Raw genomic sequence first — 17,430 nt, forward strand, 5'->3', positions numbered from 1 at the left:
ATTTGAAAGTGGAGTAGAAGGAATAATCTTCCTGAGTTTGTACTTCCAACACGGATTTCATAGCTGTTATAGTAAAAAGTTAAATTTTGGATTGTGCCTGAATCTGAAAATAGTGACTTAGACAACAAAAATAACCAAAAACATCACAAACAAAAAGTAAACAACTTTTTTTTTAACTACACATGAATGCTGATGGAAAGGTTGGAGTTGCTTGGTTTAGTTGAGAAGAAAGGAATATTTGGACTTAGACAGCAATAAAGAAAGAACCTAGGGCACCTGGGTGGCTCAGTCCATTGGGCCTCCGACTTTAGCTCAGGTCATGATCTTGCGGTTTGTGAGTTTGAACCCCGCGTCAGGCTCTGTGATGACAGCTCGCAGCCTGCAGCCTGCTTCAGATTTTGTGTCTCCCTCTCTCTCTGCTCCTCCCCTGCTCTGCTCCCCTGTCTCTTTCTCAAAAATAAATAAACATTTAAAAAATGAAAAAAAAAAAAAAAGAAAGAACGTAATTTATAGATGCGATGTTATAAACCAAGGTTTCTGAATCTCAGCACTATTGACATCTGACATTAGATCTTTCAATGTTGTTGGGGGTTGTTCTGTGCCCTGATATTATCATCATCCCTGGTTTCTCCCACAAGGAGACAGTAGGCTTATACAGTAGGTATCTGGATGCAAGAAGCCTGCCAAGAAGTTGTGATGATTCCAGAAAGGAGTTGGGAGTTATTTCCTTCCCCAAGGGCAGAGGTAGATGTTTTGAGAAGGAGGATAGATCAAGAGGGACAAAATTTTCCTAAATTCCCCCTGAACTTGTTATATGAAATATATTAAAAGATAGGAGGTTGTGAAGTTTGGTATCTGTTCTATGTAGATTACATGATGCTACTGAGATAATTCTTTGGCAGAGTAAATGAAAATGCTGCCTCTACATAGGGTCACCTGGGTGGCTCAGTCTGGTAAGCATCTGACTCTTGATTTCAGCTCAAGTCATAATCTCATGGTTCTTGAGTTGATGAGATTGGACTCTGCGCTGACAGAGCGGGGCCTGCTTGGGATTCTCCCTCTGTGTCTCTGCCTCTCTTCTGCTCATGCTCTATTTCTCAAAATAAATAAAGTTAAAAAAATTGTTGCTGTTTAAATAAAATGAGAGTCACCCCCAAATAAACAGTTTATTTTACCCAAGGCATTACTGATTGTTGACAGTTACTGGCACAGCATAGTTGCTTACATATTTGTTGGGTAAGTCAGGGGATGAATGGCATGCTCTGTCAATTACTGGCAGTATATAAAGGTCCAAGGCTAGTAGAAGACATGCACTTCACCACATCCTCTCGCAACCAACGTGAATTCTCTTCTCTTGACAAGATGTGTTGCAACTATGGCAACTCCTGTGGCTATGGCTGTGGATATGGCTATGGCTGTGGATGTGCCCCCTATTATGGCTGTGGTTATGGAACAGGCTATGGCTGTGGCTATGGTACTGGATATGGCTGTGGCTATGGCTATGGCTCCAGCTGCTGTGCCTACCGGCCATTTTTCTATAGAAGATGTTATTCTTCTTGCTGCTAGAACATCACTGTTCAAACCCCACTTGCTTCTGAAATGACACGCCTTAAGGGAAGGCTGATTCAAGAATCCATACCCCAAGACTTCTATATCTAAGAAATTGCATCCTTTGTAGAAGATTTGACCACCATTAACATTTGTAGGATGGCATCTTGCGAATTGAGGCTATGGAGTATCATCTTACTGTTTTCCATAAAGTGTTGGGCTTTACTCCCTTAATCTGGATTCTGTTTTGTGACTGTGGCAATGATCCTAACATTCCACAGCTGGGCAAATCCCTTATTCTCAATAAAAATGGTTCTTTGCTTCTAACACATCTCTGTGTTCTTGCCTGTGAATTACTCCTTTTTTTGAGGTGTTATGGTGTCTCTTGAACATCCAGCTGACAATATATTTCATGAACCCTCGACTCTTTCTCCTTGGTACAATACAAGCATTTCTTCTCTTATGTACATCAGAGATAATGTCTTCTCCACCTATTTCTTGCATCCTTCATACTCAGCCCTCACACAGTATTTCAGAACTGAGTCCTGAAAATCACACTGTATCTAGAATGGAAGTGAAGGGGAAAGATGAAGTGGGATGTCACCTCTTCAGGAGGCTGTGACAGAAGCCCAAAGGAGCGGAGGTGTGGCTTGAGCACTTAAAGGATAAATGGAATGGAAGAGAGTTCCCAGGATTAATGAGAAATTGGAAGTAGACTCAGGTGATGGATGAATAACTAAGGAAAGGATAAGTAGAATAAAAATGTGGTATCATGTCATCTGCATTTTGATGCAAGTGCAAACACTTTTGTTTGCGTATATTGAGTTTGTGAAATTGATATTAGTCACTTAACTGGCAAATAGTTTTGAATATTTTTGAAAGGGAACTGTCTTACACACTGAAGATACAGGTCCAACATTGTAGACGGGTTTCCTGCTGTCAGAGTGTTTACATTCTAGTAGGTGATAATAAAAAGAAAAGTAAGAATTAAAATAAATTTAATGTTTTTTTAAAATTTATTTTTGATGGAGAGAGAGAGAGAGAGAGAGAGACAGAGCCTGAGCGGGGGAGGAGCAGAGAGAGAGGGAGACACAGAATCTGAAGTGGGCTCCAGGCTCTGAGCTGTCCGCACACAGCCTGACTCGGGGCTTGAACTCACGAACCGTGAGATCATGACCTGAGCCGAAGTCAGATGTTCAACCGACTGAGCCACCCAGGTGCCCATAATTAAAATAAATTTAAATGGATGATTGTTATGGTGGAAATAAAACAGCCTCCTGGGGAAGAGAGTGCAGTTTGAAGTATTGGATACAGTTCTGGGCAGTATTTTGAAGTTTTGTGTCATCTGAGATTTTGGCCGTTGTAAGAAAGTCTAGAAAGGACAGTAGGAAGTGTAAAAGGAAAGAGAAATTCATTAAGTTTTGGGTATGATCAGTGGTGCCATAACTACCAGTTTGAAAGTACAAGGACTAGTGCTTTGAGTGTCTAGTCTTTGAGTGCCCTACTCGGTGCAGATGTCTTTGAGTGTCTTTGAGCAGATAAGAATGGGATGAAAAGCCCAGTCCTTTCTGAGTTTGAGAGTCTACGAGTTTGTTGGGGTCTGACTTCAGGGTTTTTCCTCATATGCCTTTCCAGAACTCTAACATGTAGATCTTATAATAAAAAATGTCTTTTCAGACTCAATTTCAACCAGCAGTGAAAAATGACTCACTGACTCATCCCCATGACAAAGATCACTTCACAAAGTGTGAATCTGAGGTCCCTGGAGTTTGGAGACTCCACAACATGGCCAATTCCAAGGAAGATGGTTCTGCCATCAAGGTCAGCCCTGGAGTGAGGCTATACCCAGCATATAATGTGTCTTACTGATGAGGAAACCGGGGTGCTTTCAAGAGTTGGACAGTTTTCAGTGATGGAACATTTGTTAGTCGGAGCTGAGGACTGACTGCTTTGCATAATATACATTTAGTCTTACAAAGAAGAGAAGCTACTTCTAATGATTGCTTGTGGTTGAAAATCTACTCATTGTTTCATATGGCCTTTGTCATCACAGACATTTTTAAAAATGTGGGGATACGATTTTTTTAAGTATTATAAGGTCATTTACATATCCAAACAACAGTCTTCACGAAATAACATTAAATATATGTTCAAATGACAAATATTGTGACTCTCTTAGTCAACAAACAATTGTGTAGAATGTCACAGTTGGTGAGAGAGGGAGGGAACCACAAGTTCTTTGCTAGGTGGGAAGACCAAAGACTAAATTGTAGGAAAAGTGGGTGGGTGGGTCAGGACCCCATCATGAGACAGGTGGAAGGGAAAAACCCGGTCACAATATTTTCTCTAGCGACGAATGAGATGTGGTGGTCAGGGGAGACTGGAATATACCAAATGGGTGATGTCAGTCAAAAGACAAGATGGTGCAGAATATCAGTATTCCAACCAGGCCTCAGAGATATGGTATACCAGTATGTGAAAAAGGGGTCCGGAATTTACATGTAAGGGACAGTAGATTATGACGAATACACGGATAAAATTAATGTGAGGTGACAAGCAACAGCAATCATAGCTGATAACGTATTTCTGAGTGACCAGACCAAAGAAAAGGCATAGAGTGGATGATTTTTCTTTGGCCATTGTTTGGTACAGTCTCATTTCCAAATCATGTATATTCTTTATAGTTCCTAAGGATAAGAATTAAAATACTCTTTTATATAAAATAAAAAAAAACCCAAAATAATTATGACTCTCATCTTGAGTAAATGAGGAAATTAAAATTGTAAAAGAGAGATAGGGTTGATAAAATCAGAGATAGTTCGTGTGTGTGTGTGTGTGTGTGTGTGTGTGTACCATTCATCAGGGAAGGCTGGGAAAAATGAAGATATGGCTTCAGACATTGGCTCACATAATGGAGGAAATGGATACCATTGATAAAAGTGATTACTTCTTATAATCAGGAAATGATTTAAGCATTAAAAGTTCTTCATGAAGAAACTCAAGATCTTTTTCTTTGATGAGCTATTGCATATTGTTGATGTACTAAATTATAAAATCAGGCATTTTTTTCTTTTGGTAATTTAACAAATTTTAACATCCATGATCCAGCTACATGTTATGATTGATGTTGGGGACAGAGGCACAAAGAACACACAGTTCCTTCTTCCAATAATTAAAGATATTCATTTGGATACAAAATAATAAATCATACATTCACATTATAGCATGCATGTTTATAGGTGTTATAGGGATGCTGAGGAAGAATTCAAAGGAGAAGACAAAATGAGTCATAATGTAGAAAAGGAGTACTAGACAAGATATTGCTTCTAAAGGAGAATGACATATGAGCAAAGCCATGAAGGATGAGTTGAAATTGATCTGCTACATGTGAAGGAAAATAAAATTCAAGGAAGAGGAATTTTAAAAAGAAATGAATAAGTTGACAGCTTACTGCTTAAGTAGTAACCTCTGTTGGAAAGCTTATAATCAGTATTACACCCATATAGGAATTCTGAGATTCTCTTAAGTTGCATTGTCCAAGATGGTAGCCACTAGAGGGATATGACCATTGAGCACTTGAAATATGGCTGGTCCAAAATGAAATGCATTGAAGTATAAAGTACACACTAGATTTCAAAGACTTGGTATAAAAAAGAATTAAAACTGTATATCAAATAATTTAAAAATATTAGTTCAATATTGTTATAATATTTTGAATATATTAGGTTAAGTAAAATATGCTATAAAATCAATCCATCTGTTTCTTTTTATTTTTTTAAAATGTGGCTACTGGAAAATTCTAAAATGTATGTGTTTAATGATAATTCCTATTGTACAGTTTGGTTCTATAAAGTCACAACAAGCTGGCCAGTGAGGACTTTGGCCTAGAAGGGAAGCCATGTTTGTCCACCTGTTATCAAGGTATAGGGAGTAGATCATTCTGGGGAAGTAAGACCACAATAGCCAGTGCTAAAGACTTCAGGGGTGCTTAGTAACAAGGTTTTCATTTGAGATAGTTTGTTCAGTAAATGGGATTAATCAATTTACTGTTTAAGATAAAGAAAAGATGGATACCTGCCTTACCCCAAACACAAAAGAAGTGGCATATTGATTTAAGTTGTAAACATGAAAGTTAATTTATTAGAGTATCAAGAGATGATATAGACTTCCAGGAATTTTGTAAGCTATTTAATCTGAAACTAGTCATGCTGAGAATATTTACATCACGGAAATTGGCAAATCAGACCCCCTACCTTCAGCAGAGGTCATTACACAATTAAATGGCAGGCCACTGCCCACATGCCTCTTGTTATTGAGAATAAACTTACTTTTTTGAAAGTTTTAAAATGTGGATGTATTATTTATAAACCTGAAAAAGAAAAATAAAACTCCACAGAAATCAGTAAGAGGGGTTACAGTATTTCTTTATGTCCAGAAATCTTTAGAGCTTATCTTAAATTGGTATCTACGTTCCCCTTGCATGAAACGCTGGATTTAACCACATTCTCCTTCTGCAAAATATCATTTCCTCAAGGCCATCCCAATGATTACACTTCCAAGGAGAAAATTGTGTGGATAGTGATTAAGGGTCCAGGATCCAGAGTCACACTACTTGTGCTTTAGCTCCATCAGTTATTAGCTGATATTATTTAACACCTCTGAGCCTCAGTATATTCAGAGGTAAAATGCTAAAAGAGTGCTAAGTCAGGATTGTTGAAAGTACAAAATGAATAAAATATGCAAAACTCTACCACTGTGAGAATGCAGTACATTTTTGTTATTATATTTATTATTAGGTTGCTCATAGTGAAGTGGCTGACATTTAACCATTTTAACCTAAAACTTTGTATATGGCTCAACCTTATATATTATATCTATTAATATTGGCAGTATTTTGATAATTCCAGAATTTTAATCCATAATCCCAATATTCTCATGTCAGATACATAGGTTAGACTCCCAAGGTAGATGTTCTGTACATCTATCATACATGTATTCCATAGTTATGAACTCTGACATATGTTTTGATGCCAAGTAAATTGACATTGTGTTTGTCAATGTACTTTTCATAACAAATTAATGGGTATTAGTAAAGTAGTTTATTTTCTGATGATTGGGTCCTGTTTTTTTTTTTGTATCAAGTTCTATTAGTTAGTAGAGAAGTTTCCATTTGATTTGGCAGAAGAGGTGAGATCTATAATAAAAAAAGATTTTATTAAGGGGGAGGTGATAACCATAGGTATTGGTTGCAGCATATTGAAGAGCTAACGGGGAAGGAAGAGCAAACATTGAATACAATCTAATATTTCATGTAGCATGAGGTGGAAACATAAAGAATGGTCTAATGGAAATGATGATTCACTCTCCCTAGAGTTTATAAATCACAGAACTCATCCTTGAGCTCTAGATACATACTTTTTATTCAATACCCTATGCCCTAGAATAGCACTTGCGTGATGTAGGTCTTCAAAAATTCTTGTAAAATTAATTGCTTAGTCACTGTCTGGAAAAAGAATCAATGGAATGATGAGGGTAAATACTATCATACCAAAGATGGTTTAGAAAGCAGGTGATGTGAAATGTCAAGGGGTCATGGAGTTTTCAGGAATGGAGCCAATGTTGAATATGTTTTAGTGGAAAGAATTATGAAAATTGGGACAGTCATAATTAGAAGGCAATCTAGAATGTTTCAGGTTTTAATTTTGACATCGTACTTGTGGATCCAGATGCTTTTAATCTATATTGACTAAAATTTGAGATGTCTAGAAAAGTTACCGTCATTTCTACTTAAATGCTGACTTAAAAAATGTTATGAAGATCGTACTCTCAGTGGACAGAGATTGCAGATGCAGAGGGACAGTCCTAGTACCACCATGTGGTACTTAAGAGGAGTCCTGGAGCAGGTCTGAGAGGGGGCTGAGTTGTCTGCTTTGGCTGTGAGGGGAAGATCGTAAAGAAAGAAAGTCCAGATGACAGAAGTGTAAGAGAAAAGTTGCAAAATACTGGCAATCTCAGTCAGACAAAGTGAATATTTTGCTTTTGAAACACTGAAGGAAACAATAATTCATGAAAAAAAATTCATGGGTCCTGTCCTAGCTTTTATGTTATAGGGAGGATTGAGAGAATTCAACTCTACCCCTAAATCACTTATCATCCTTGGGCAAGACTTAAGTATCCTCAGCCTCCTTTTTCTCATCTGGAACATGTGTAAAAATGCACACCACAATTTCCTACTTTATGTTGTTTTTGTCAGATTCAGATGAAGTGATAAATCTGAGTGTAACTCAAAAGCTATAGAAAGAAATACAAATGTTAATGATAATTATTGTTGTTCTTCTAATAATTATTTTTCTTATATAACATCCTATCCATTAAAATAACAATAATTTTACAGGCAGAAGAAATCTCATAGACTCTCGTTCAACAGTTAGTGAGTTACCTAGTTCTTTAGATTCACAGAAAAGAAAGACAGTTATTGGCCTTAAATAACACACAATCGATGAAGGGAATCAGATAATTAAAACACAGCATGCTAATACAACATATTCAGTACCACAATAAAGGTAAACTATGGAAGAACAGAGGAATTATGCTTAATACATGTACTCCAGGAATGCTTCCTCTACAGGGTATAGTCTCAGCTGTGTTTTAATGAATCAGTAGAATGTGGGGAAGATAAAATTTTGGCAATGCAAGTGGCAGATATTTCAAAACAATATGTCATACTGGGGCACCTGGGTGGCTCAGTTGGTTAAATGCCTGACTTCGGCTCAGGTCACGATCTAGTGGTCCGTGAGTTTAAGCCCCATATCGGCCTCTGTGCTGATAGCTTGGAGCCTGGAGCCTGCTTCGGATTCTGTGTCTCCCTCTCTCTTTGCCCCTCCCTTGCTCACACTCTGTCTCTCTCTCTCTCAAAAATAAGTAATAAACATTTAAAAATATATGTCATACTGAAAAATGTCTTAAATAGAGTGATTATATTATATTGGATAAAATAATGGTGGTTTTTATTTTGATATTTTGCATCAGATCCCTGATTTATACTAACTTAGATCTTCTCCTCACCTGTCTCTTGCTCCAGCCACACTGCAGTAGCCATTCTACCTGGGTTCCCTCCACTTTCTTGTAGATATAACCGGAGAATGTGTCACCTAATACACCTGCTGTTTGCCTCTCACTTCCAGCCACGATGCTTTCCTGTTGAACCTGAGAGGAGATGCTGGAGCGTCTCTCAGTGCCCATGTATGTGTATCTGGAATTGCAGGGGGGCTAGTGCCCCCTGGAGTGAAAATCTAAATTAGGTTTGTTAACATTCCACAGACCTATAATACGAGGGTTACGTCTGTTTTCCTGTAATTCTCGTGACTAGTTAGGGCCAAATCCTGGCCATAACTACCTGAAAAGAGTTGTTGTCCTTAAAATGATGAGCTTTTTAAAAATGAAATTGCTGTGGTAATGCGGCTACAAAGTCTGTGTTGTGTGCTCTGCCCTTTTCTGGTAGTATATAAAGGTCTCAGGGCAAGACATGACATTCAGACTCCAGAAACCTCCATCTGCTCTTCTAAAGAACGACTGAAGCTCCATTTCTTGCCACCATGTGTTGCAACTACTATAGAAACTCATGTGGTAGCTGTGGCCATGGCTGTGGCTATGGCTGTGGCTGTGGTTCTGGATATGGCTGTGGCTATGGCTGTGGATACGGCTCTGGCAGTGGCTGTGGATATGGCTGTGGATACAAGTCTGGCTATGGCTCTGCCTGCTGTGGATGCAGACCATTTTCCTACAGAAGATGTTATTCATCTTGCTGCTAGAACATAACTGAAATACATCTTTTTCTCTAAGACGATTATTCCAAGCCATTTTTGTTTCAGTGTCCCATAGTCACACCAGATCTGAATGAAGAGAGTAGTCAGAGTCTGCAGTAAATTGACTGTCTTCTTGAAAGTCTTCATTGTAATTGAGGGGGTCTGAGTTATTCTATGTTTTTGGAAGGAAGACCTCATTTTTGCCATTGTCCAAGGTTAAACTTGTTATCTTCTTATTCTATGTTTCTCTATTGTGATGATTTCCAAATAAAACACGTTTTACTGCTCCTCCCAAGTTTGTGTATCTTTTCTGTCATACATGTCATTGACATATTTTTGTGTATTATTTCTGTGACCTCCTCAGAGATTGATAGGGCTCATGCTAAACTCTTTGTTCCGGTTATGTATGTCTGGCTTCCGTTATGACTGGTCAGTATCCATGACATGCTGAATATTACATATCTTGTATTTCATCCCTAAAATATTGAACCTTCTTGGCTGAGTCATGTGTTCTTACTTCATTTTACTCAAAGGTTTGTTTTTAAGCATTTGTATTTCATGATCCTGGAGCTATCCATTTCACTCTTTCCGTGTTAACCACACTCATGTATTCAACACACACACACACACACACACACACACACACACGCCTCGAAAATCTGCTTTGGGAAAATGATGCTGGTGAAAAAAATGGGCTGTAAGGGGAGGGAAAGAAGGCTCAATAATTAGGTACAGAAATGACCTGGGGACTGGTTAAATGAACCTGAGTTTAGATGGTAGTATAGGTAATGAAAGGGAACAGATGAGCATCAGGGATTTTGTGAAGGTAGAACCTATAAGATCTTAAACATCATCAGTGAAGAAGATGGGAGAAAATCCTAGAGAAGGTAATATCTAAAAAGTACGTATTTTTTCTTTGCACATAGAATGGTACGGAATTCAGGGTAGTATATGCAGTTATATATCTGAAAGACTGGTATAGCAAAATCAATAAGACTAACGTTACAGATGTGTTCCGTGTCTTTCCAGAGACACTAATCAGGGTGGGGTGAATGGGTGATCATAACATACAAATTTCTCAACACAAGAGATCTTTCAATGTGACACCATCTGAAACAAGAGTGATTCCCTCATTAGGTGCTCTATCACGGGATAGATCTAAAACCCTATTACTAGGGTTATTTTGGGGGAGAGGTAGAATTAACCAGTGTTACATATCCATTTCCTGTTCTATTGTAGGATGCTATAGGTTAGAAATGGATTTGAGCTTTGAGACCTGATTGTGATAATGGTGACACTAATACCAGGAAAATACAGGACCACAAACTTTTATGTTGCCAAATCTAGGGGGAGAAGCCAGATGTAATATGTTTTGGATTGAGAGATCCTATTTTCATTTGGGAGGCAGAAAGACTGTTAGAACTGGAGTCAAAATTCACCCATGGTTAAATAAATTCAGTGTTCTTAATATTCCTTGAATCTTTTTTTTAAAAGTTTATTTATTTATTTTGAGAGAGACAGAGACAGTGGGAGTGGGGAAGGTAAGAGAGACAGGGAGAGAGAGAGAGGATCCCCGGTAGGCTCCACGCTGTCCATGCAGAGCCTAATGCAGAGCTTGAACTCACTGAACCATGAGATCATGACTTGAGCCAAATCCAAGAGTCAGATGCTCAACTGACTGAGCCACCCAGGCATCCCAGTATTCCTTGAATCTTGAACGAAATTGCAGGCTTGGGAAAAAGAAGGACACAAGAGGATGATGATAGATTATTCTCCTTGGAAGAAATAGAATCACTTCTTATAAATTAGAGGAATGAGTAGTCTTAATCATCACACATTTGTTGAGTACCTAATAAGGGACATTTCATTATGTTCTATGGACAGAGAATTAAAATATTTTAGTCCCACTTTCTAAAAGTGTGGAAAAGACACATACACAAAACCCTACAAGCTACAAAGATCAGAATATTGCTATAATATAATTATAACAAAGGTGTTTGAAAAATACAGAAGGATAAAACAGAAGAGAGGCCAAGACAAAGAATAAACAAAGAAGAGTCAGGCATATTTCTGAAAGAGAGAGAAACTTCTAGCTGAAATATGAAAGATGAATAGAAGTTGGTCCATCATAAAGGGAAATAGCCTCTGAACAGGGGAAAAAAGATGTAATACATTTCAGGAAAGGTCTATAGCCTAGAGCCTTAATTCAATAGATATCATCAAAGCTGGAGGAAATGTAATCACTAGTTGGACTTAAGGAATAAATTCACAGGTGTCAGTAGGCTGAATTCAAAGGTGACCTCTAATGACATGCATCCTTGTATGCTTCCCTCCTCTTCAGTGTGAGCAGGTCTTGTAACTTGCCTTTTACCTTTGCAAAGATGATGGGATAGCATTCCTGTGATTATGTTATGTTTGGGGTTAGAAGATAAAACTCAAGATGAATAAATCTGAATTTTAGATGAAAACCAGATAACTCTTTAGTATGTTTCATGCAATATTTGGGGCGTACTGGCTAAATCTGGAAACTCAAGTTTCACAGAAAGAGATTTTTCAGATGTCCTGGCTGATACTTTGAGTGTAATATCATGAAACCCGAACAGAGATCCTAGGTAGGCTGTGCTTAGACTTCTGATCCACTTAGACTGGTAAGAATAAGTGTATATTGTCCTGAGGTGCTATTTGCGTGGGCGCTCACATGTATGTGTGTGTGTGATAACTTACAACAGGCTTTCTCTACTGTTCTCTAAATTATCTGGTAAGAGGTGTGGTTGACTTGGGTGACCTCTATAGCATTTCTGTATATCAACAGAGATTAGGAGACAGTCATACCAGTAGGTATTAAGAGTAGACCGCTATAGAGAGAAAGTGAAAGAAAGGTCGAGAGGCGCTCTCAGACATACTTGAGGAGACTGGCTTGTGAACACAACACTGAAATAAATTTTACCTAGGACCCAAAGTGACACTGGGAATAATGAGACTTGAAAGTGTGTGGCGATTTTATAACAGAGTAATTTCACAGCGAAATGGGTCACCATAAGAAACAATAAGTGTTTAAGCCTCTAATGAGTAGAAAGGGACACTTGATGTAATGAAACGAAGAACAGACACTTGATCTTTGTAATGTATTAACTGTGGAGCTTTCGGTAAGGTTCCTAAACCTCTTTGTACTCCAATTTCCATATTACAAGTTATCTACCTCTTTCACAATTTTATTGGGGTCACATAGATTAAAATGTCTGAAGGAAATTTCGTGATTTGCAAAAATTTCAAGTCTTTTTTAACATTTTTTTAAAGTTTACTTATTTTTGAGAGGGAGAGAGAGAGAGAGAGACAGAACATGAGTGGGGGAGGGACAGAGAGAGGAGACACAGAATCTGAAGCAGGTTGCAGGCTCTGAGCTGTTAGCACAGAGCCTGACATGGGGCATGAGCTCACGAGCCATGAGATCATGACCTGAGCTGAAGTTGCTGAAATTGGATGCTTAACCAACTGAGCTACCCAGGTGAGCCTCAACAGTCTTTAAAGGGTATTTGTATGTGTGTGTGTTGTTCTGTTTGAACTAAATGAATACCTGGAGTTGATAAAAATTTATTGAGGAATGGCTCTTGGGGTAAAATTATCAGAATATCATATGCATGGGTATTTGGATTCATAGGAACTCTACAACATAGAATGTTGAGGTTCTGAATTGGGCAGCATTAAGTTCCAATGAAATCCCCTATGTAGTATTTAGTAAGCTAGTCAATGTAATTAGTCAAGCTTATTTTAATAGTCATATTTCCAAACCTAAACTTTGCTACCCTCCACAGAGCCTTGTTACATATATCGTTGGAATCATGTGCTCAGATGATTGGATAATTGATGGAAACTTTCTCGACAGATTTGTAATTGGCTCAAGACAATTCCTGGGTGACAAAAAACAAACATGGTTTCCCAATAAAACTGGAGTCTATAATAATTGTTTCATTTAAGATAGATGCTATAGCTGTGAAAAGATCAAGTCCTCTCATTATCAACTGACAGGAGTGACTTATACATGCTAGATATTAAATAAATATTTATTGCATGAATCACAAAATTCATTACATGCCCTGGCCCTTCCTTGTCAGTATATAAAGGTTCCAGGGTAGTAGGTGACATTCAAACTTTGGAAGCACTCTTTTCCTCAACAGAAACCTCACCCTCTGCCACCATGTGTTACAACTATTATGGAAACTCTTACAGGGGCTGTGGATATGGCTCTGGCTGTGGCTGTGGATATGGCTCTGGCTATGGCTGTGGATATGTCTCTGGTTGTGGCTATGGATATGGCTCTGGCTGTGGATATGGTTCCAGATATGGCTGTGGCTATGGCTGTGGATATGGTTGTGGATATGGCTCTGGCTGTGGCTGTGGCTATGGCTGTGGATATGGTTGTGGATATGGCTCTGGCTGTGGCTGTGGCCATGGTTCCAGATATGGCTGTGGCTATGGAAGTGGCTGCTGTACCTGCCGACCATTTTGCTACAGAAAATGCTGTTCTTCTTGCTGCTAGAACATCGTCCTAGAATATCTAGAATATTGTATGCCTCTGAAGAATATTTCAAGATTAACATTTTTCCCTAAAAGGTGCTTCATTTTATTATCTCTACATGCAAGTAAGAATTGGATACCACCTGTGTTTACTTCAGAGAACCTGTTATTGAGGAATTATGAATGTTGCCATTATGTTACATGAAGACAGAAGATTTGATTCTGGTTATGTTCAAAATGTAAATTCTTGGTTATCCTATTCTATGGTTTTGTATTGTCCATGAGCATAAAAACTCCATATGTGGGATAAAAGTATATTTTTTCAATACAGAAATTTCACTTGTTCCTGAAAGTTATTGAATACTTTGGGCCAGATTCATCACCGACGTTAGTATTTGTGGCTTCCCTGGAAGGTTGGGCAACCACTGTGTGAGCTGAACCTTCTGCTTGATTTTGCTGTTAACATAAAATTGCTCTAAAATGTAAAGTCCAGGGGTGTCTGGCTGGCTCAGTTGTAGGCATGTGACTCTTGACCTTGAGGTGGTGAGTTCCAGCCCCACGCTGGGCGTGGAGCCACCTTAGAAAAATATAAAATAAAATGTAAAGTCCAATTAAAAAAATAATATGGTGCTGTTTCAGATAGGAAGATCAGGTTAAAAGTCTGAAGAAGTGACAAGTAGGCTGATATTTGGCAAATGGATAGATGCTAGAATAAGGGGAAGAATGTTGGAGGCAGGAGGGAGAACAGGCGCAAAGCTCTCAGCAGATGGGAGGTTAGTATGCTTAGGGACTGTAAGGTCTGGGGACAGGAGAGCAGAAACCATCTAGACTGGAGAGGTGAGTAGAGGCCAGGTCACGCAAAGCCTTGTGTTATAAGGTGTTAAGATTTGCTTGGATTTTGTTTTAAGATACTTATTGGTTTATCCAGCCATTTGTTCTTGTCTTTGCAACGTCTTTCCTTTCTGTCTTTTTTCCATCTTTCATATCAATACTAAACACAAATTCACACCATTTCCATGTTTGCGCATGTGTGGATTGGACTATGGAAGAATGGAAGAAAGGTATCTTGTTTGGAGCATGTTGGAATAATTGAAGGGGGTATAGTCTCTGGTCTGGACTTGGAAATTTGTAAGGGCAGTTTGGAGACGGGGGGAAGGGAGGAAGAGGCTATGAGAGGGGGTACTTACAAGTGTGGACCTCATAGCACTTTGTGTTGACACCACCATTTTCTTCCCATATTTTAAAATATTTGTTACATGGAAGAGAGATTAATATTGGTTTCCTGGCTCTGGGAACCAGAATTAGATGAACATGTATGGAATTAAAAGGAGGCTAACATCTTAATATGTGACAGTTTTAAAACATAACAGGCAAAAATGGATTTTGGTGTCAGAAAGGTTATTCAGCTGACTCTTAACATCTCATCCTATTCTAATTTTTAAAAAGTGTTGATCCTATAATGTAAACAATGCCTGCAAGGCATAGAATCAGAGTCACTGAAAAAAGTGGTAATGTTCTTAACAATGATAGGAGAGAAGTGAAATGAAAAACTTTTTATAGATTTGGAAGATGGCCAGAGATAATGAATATATTTTATTACCTTATCCTATAGGAAGGAGACAAGGCATGAGGCTGAGGTAATATGGCAATAGTAACCATATTAGCAAAGTAAGGCTGTAGTATCAGCAGAAGCTTAAACCTAGACAAGTCTGCACCGGTTTGCATTCCCACCAACAATGCAAGAGGGTTCCTTTTCCTCTACATTCTTGCCAACCCTTGTTGTTTCTTGTGTTTTTGATTTTATCCATTTTGACAGGTGTGAGGTGATATCTCATTGTGATTTTGATTTGCATTTCCTTGGTGTTGAGTGTTGTTGAATATCTTTTCATGTGACTGTTGGCCATTTGGATGCCTTCTTTGGAGAAATGTTTGTTCATGTCTTCTGCCCATTTCTAATTGGATTATTTACTTTTTGGGTGTTGAGTTGCATAGGTTCGTTATATACTTTGGGTACTAACACTTAAATGGCTATGTCATTTGCAAATATCTTCTCCCATTTAGTAGGTTGCGTCTTAGTTTTGTCAATGGTTTCCTTGACTGTGCAGAGACAGTTAAGAAACAAAACAAATTAGAAAAAGAAAAGAGAGAGAGAGAGAAACCAAGACACAAACTCTTAACTATAGAGAATACACTGATGGTTACCAGATGAGAGGTGGGTCGTGGGGTGGGTTAGATAGGTGATGGGGTTTAGGAGTACACTTGTGATGAGCACTGGAGGATGTCTGATATTGTTGAATCCCTATTTTGCAAACCTGAAACTAACATAACACTATATGTTAACTATACTGGAATTTAAAATAAAAAAAATACATAAAATAAAAAGAAAAAAATAAACATGAAAAAAAACTAGACAAAGTAAGATAGAAATATTCCATATTAACCAAAGCCTGCATTACAGACTTCATGGGGGAAAATACTAGGGAGGAGTAGGGAAAAGAAATATGGCATTTGCAAGGATCTTAAGTTACACTAGGAATTTTCCATGGAGGATTCTGAGAGATTTGAATCATATAGAAACTACTAACAAAAAGAGATTTCACAATAAAATGAGATTGTTTGAAACAATAAATTGAGAGCTCCCCAACACTGAAAATATTAAAAGAGAGGTTACTTGTATCTCCCTATTATATTATTATGTAATACAATAGTACAGATTATATGTCACATCAAGCAAACATGGAAATGCAATTTTAATTTGGCACTGAACCCTTCTGAGTGTCAGTCTCTGTTAAATGACACTTTAAATTCACAATCTGATAGTTTCACCAAATGGTTTCACGGCTCACATACAGACAACTGGAAAAGGAATGTTTTCAGCCAATAAAGCACTTTACAGTAGCGAATACTGCCTAGTCGTGTGGGAGGAGCTGGACCAAATCACATTTTGACTCAGATTCAATTGACATCTAAGCAGGAAGAGGGGAAAGAGGGAAAAAGTATATTTGCTGTCAGTGTGATTCTCATAGAACTTTTAGAGTATAATCTCGTGAATCAGGAGGAGCCCCCGTACAACGACACATTACTCATCACTCTTGAAACATTCAGCTGCAGTATGGTCACACCGCCAAGCAGCACCTGACTTAACTCTTCCATAGTAAGCTCTGGAACTCTGGGAGCGCAGAAATTTACTTTCTCCCTATTAAATACATAGGCCTATTCCCAAGGGAGGGGACTGTAACCTCAATAGATGTTTATGATCACTGATCTTCAAAATATGCTATGAAGCCAAGCCCTGTGATGTATGGTTTGATACTACATGTTTATAAAAATATGATTTAAAATGCACCCAACAAGGTGCACTGAGGCCAATTGCATGGTAGCTTGTTTTCTGAGGGAGTTGGGTCACTTTTGAAAAGTTATTATGAAAAACATTAATTAACACAGATGCACTTGAAACCAGAGCAACATTACACAACATCTTAAAATTTTAGTACAATAAATATATCGGTATAAGTAAATGTACGTATTTGAAAAGCTGCTGTTATTTGGGAATCCTTGTATG

The 17,430-nt window shown here is 38.2% G+C and overlaps 3 protein-coding genes across 3 annotated transcripts; all 3 read left to right on the top strand.

The window, feature by feature from the left end:
* The first annotated feature begins 1,362 nt into the window (after positions 1-1,362).
* LOC122229212 (keratin-associated protein 21-1-like) lies at positions 1,363-1,566 on the top strand. Its single transcript, XM_042954321.1, has one exon. It carries the CDS (start codon positions 1,363-1,365, stop codon positions 1,564-1,566), a length of 204 nt encoding a protein of 67 aa, XP_042810255.1.
* Positions 1,567-9,143: 7,577 nt separating this feature from the next.
* LOC122229213 (keratin-associated protein 21-2-like) lies at positions 9,144-9,359 on the top strand. The gene has a single exon (XM_042954322.1). The coding sequence runs from the start codon at positions 9,144-9,146 to the stop codon at positions 9,357-9,359; it is 216 nt and encodes a 71-aa protein (XP_042810256.1).
* A 4,189-nt stretch (positions 9,360-13,548) lies between these two features.
* On the top strand, positions 13,549-13,890 carry LOC122229214 (keratin-associated protein 21-1-like). The gene has a single exon (XM_042954323.1). The coding sequence runs from the start codon at positions 13,549-13,551 to the stop codon at positions 13,888-13,890; it is 342 nt and encodes a 113-aa protein (XP_042810257.1).
* The last annotated feature ends 3,540 nt before the right edge of the window (positions 13,891-17,430 follow it).

This window comes from Panthera leo, chromosome C2, assembly GCF_018350215.1.
Source record: "Panthera leo isolate Ple1 chromosome C2, P.leo_Ple1_pat1.1, whole genome shotgun sequence".
Taxonomy (NCBI): Eukaryota; Metazoa; Chordata; class Mammalia; order Carnivora; family Felidae; genus Panthera; species Panthera leo.

Bases quoted from the DNA above. Each gene is read 5' to 3' on its own strand.
- LOC122229212 (XM_042954321.1), top strand. From the start codon at position 1,363: ATGTGTTGCAACTATGGCAACTCCTGTGGCTATGGCTGTGGATATGGC.
- LOC122229213 (XM_042954322.1), top strand. From the start codon at position 9,144: ATGTGTTGCAACTACTATAGAAACTCATGTGGTAGCTGTGGCCATGGC.
- LOC122229214 (XM_042954323.1), top strand. From the start codon at position 13,549: ATGTGTTACAACTATTATGGAAACTCTTACAGGGGCTGTGGATATGGC.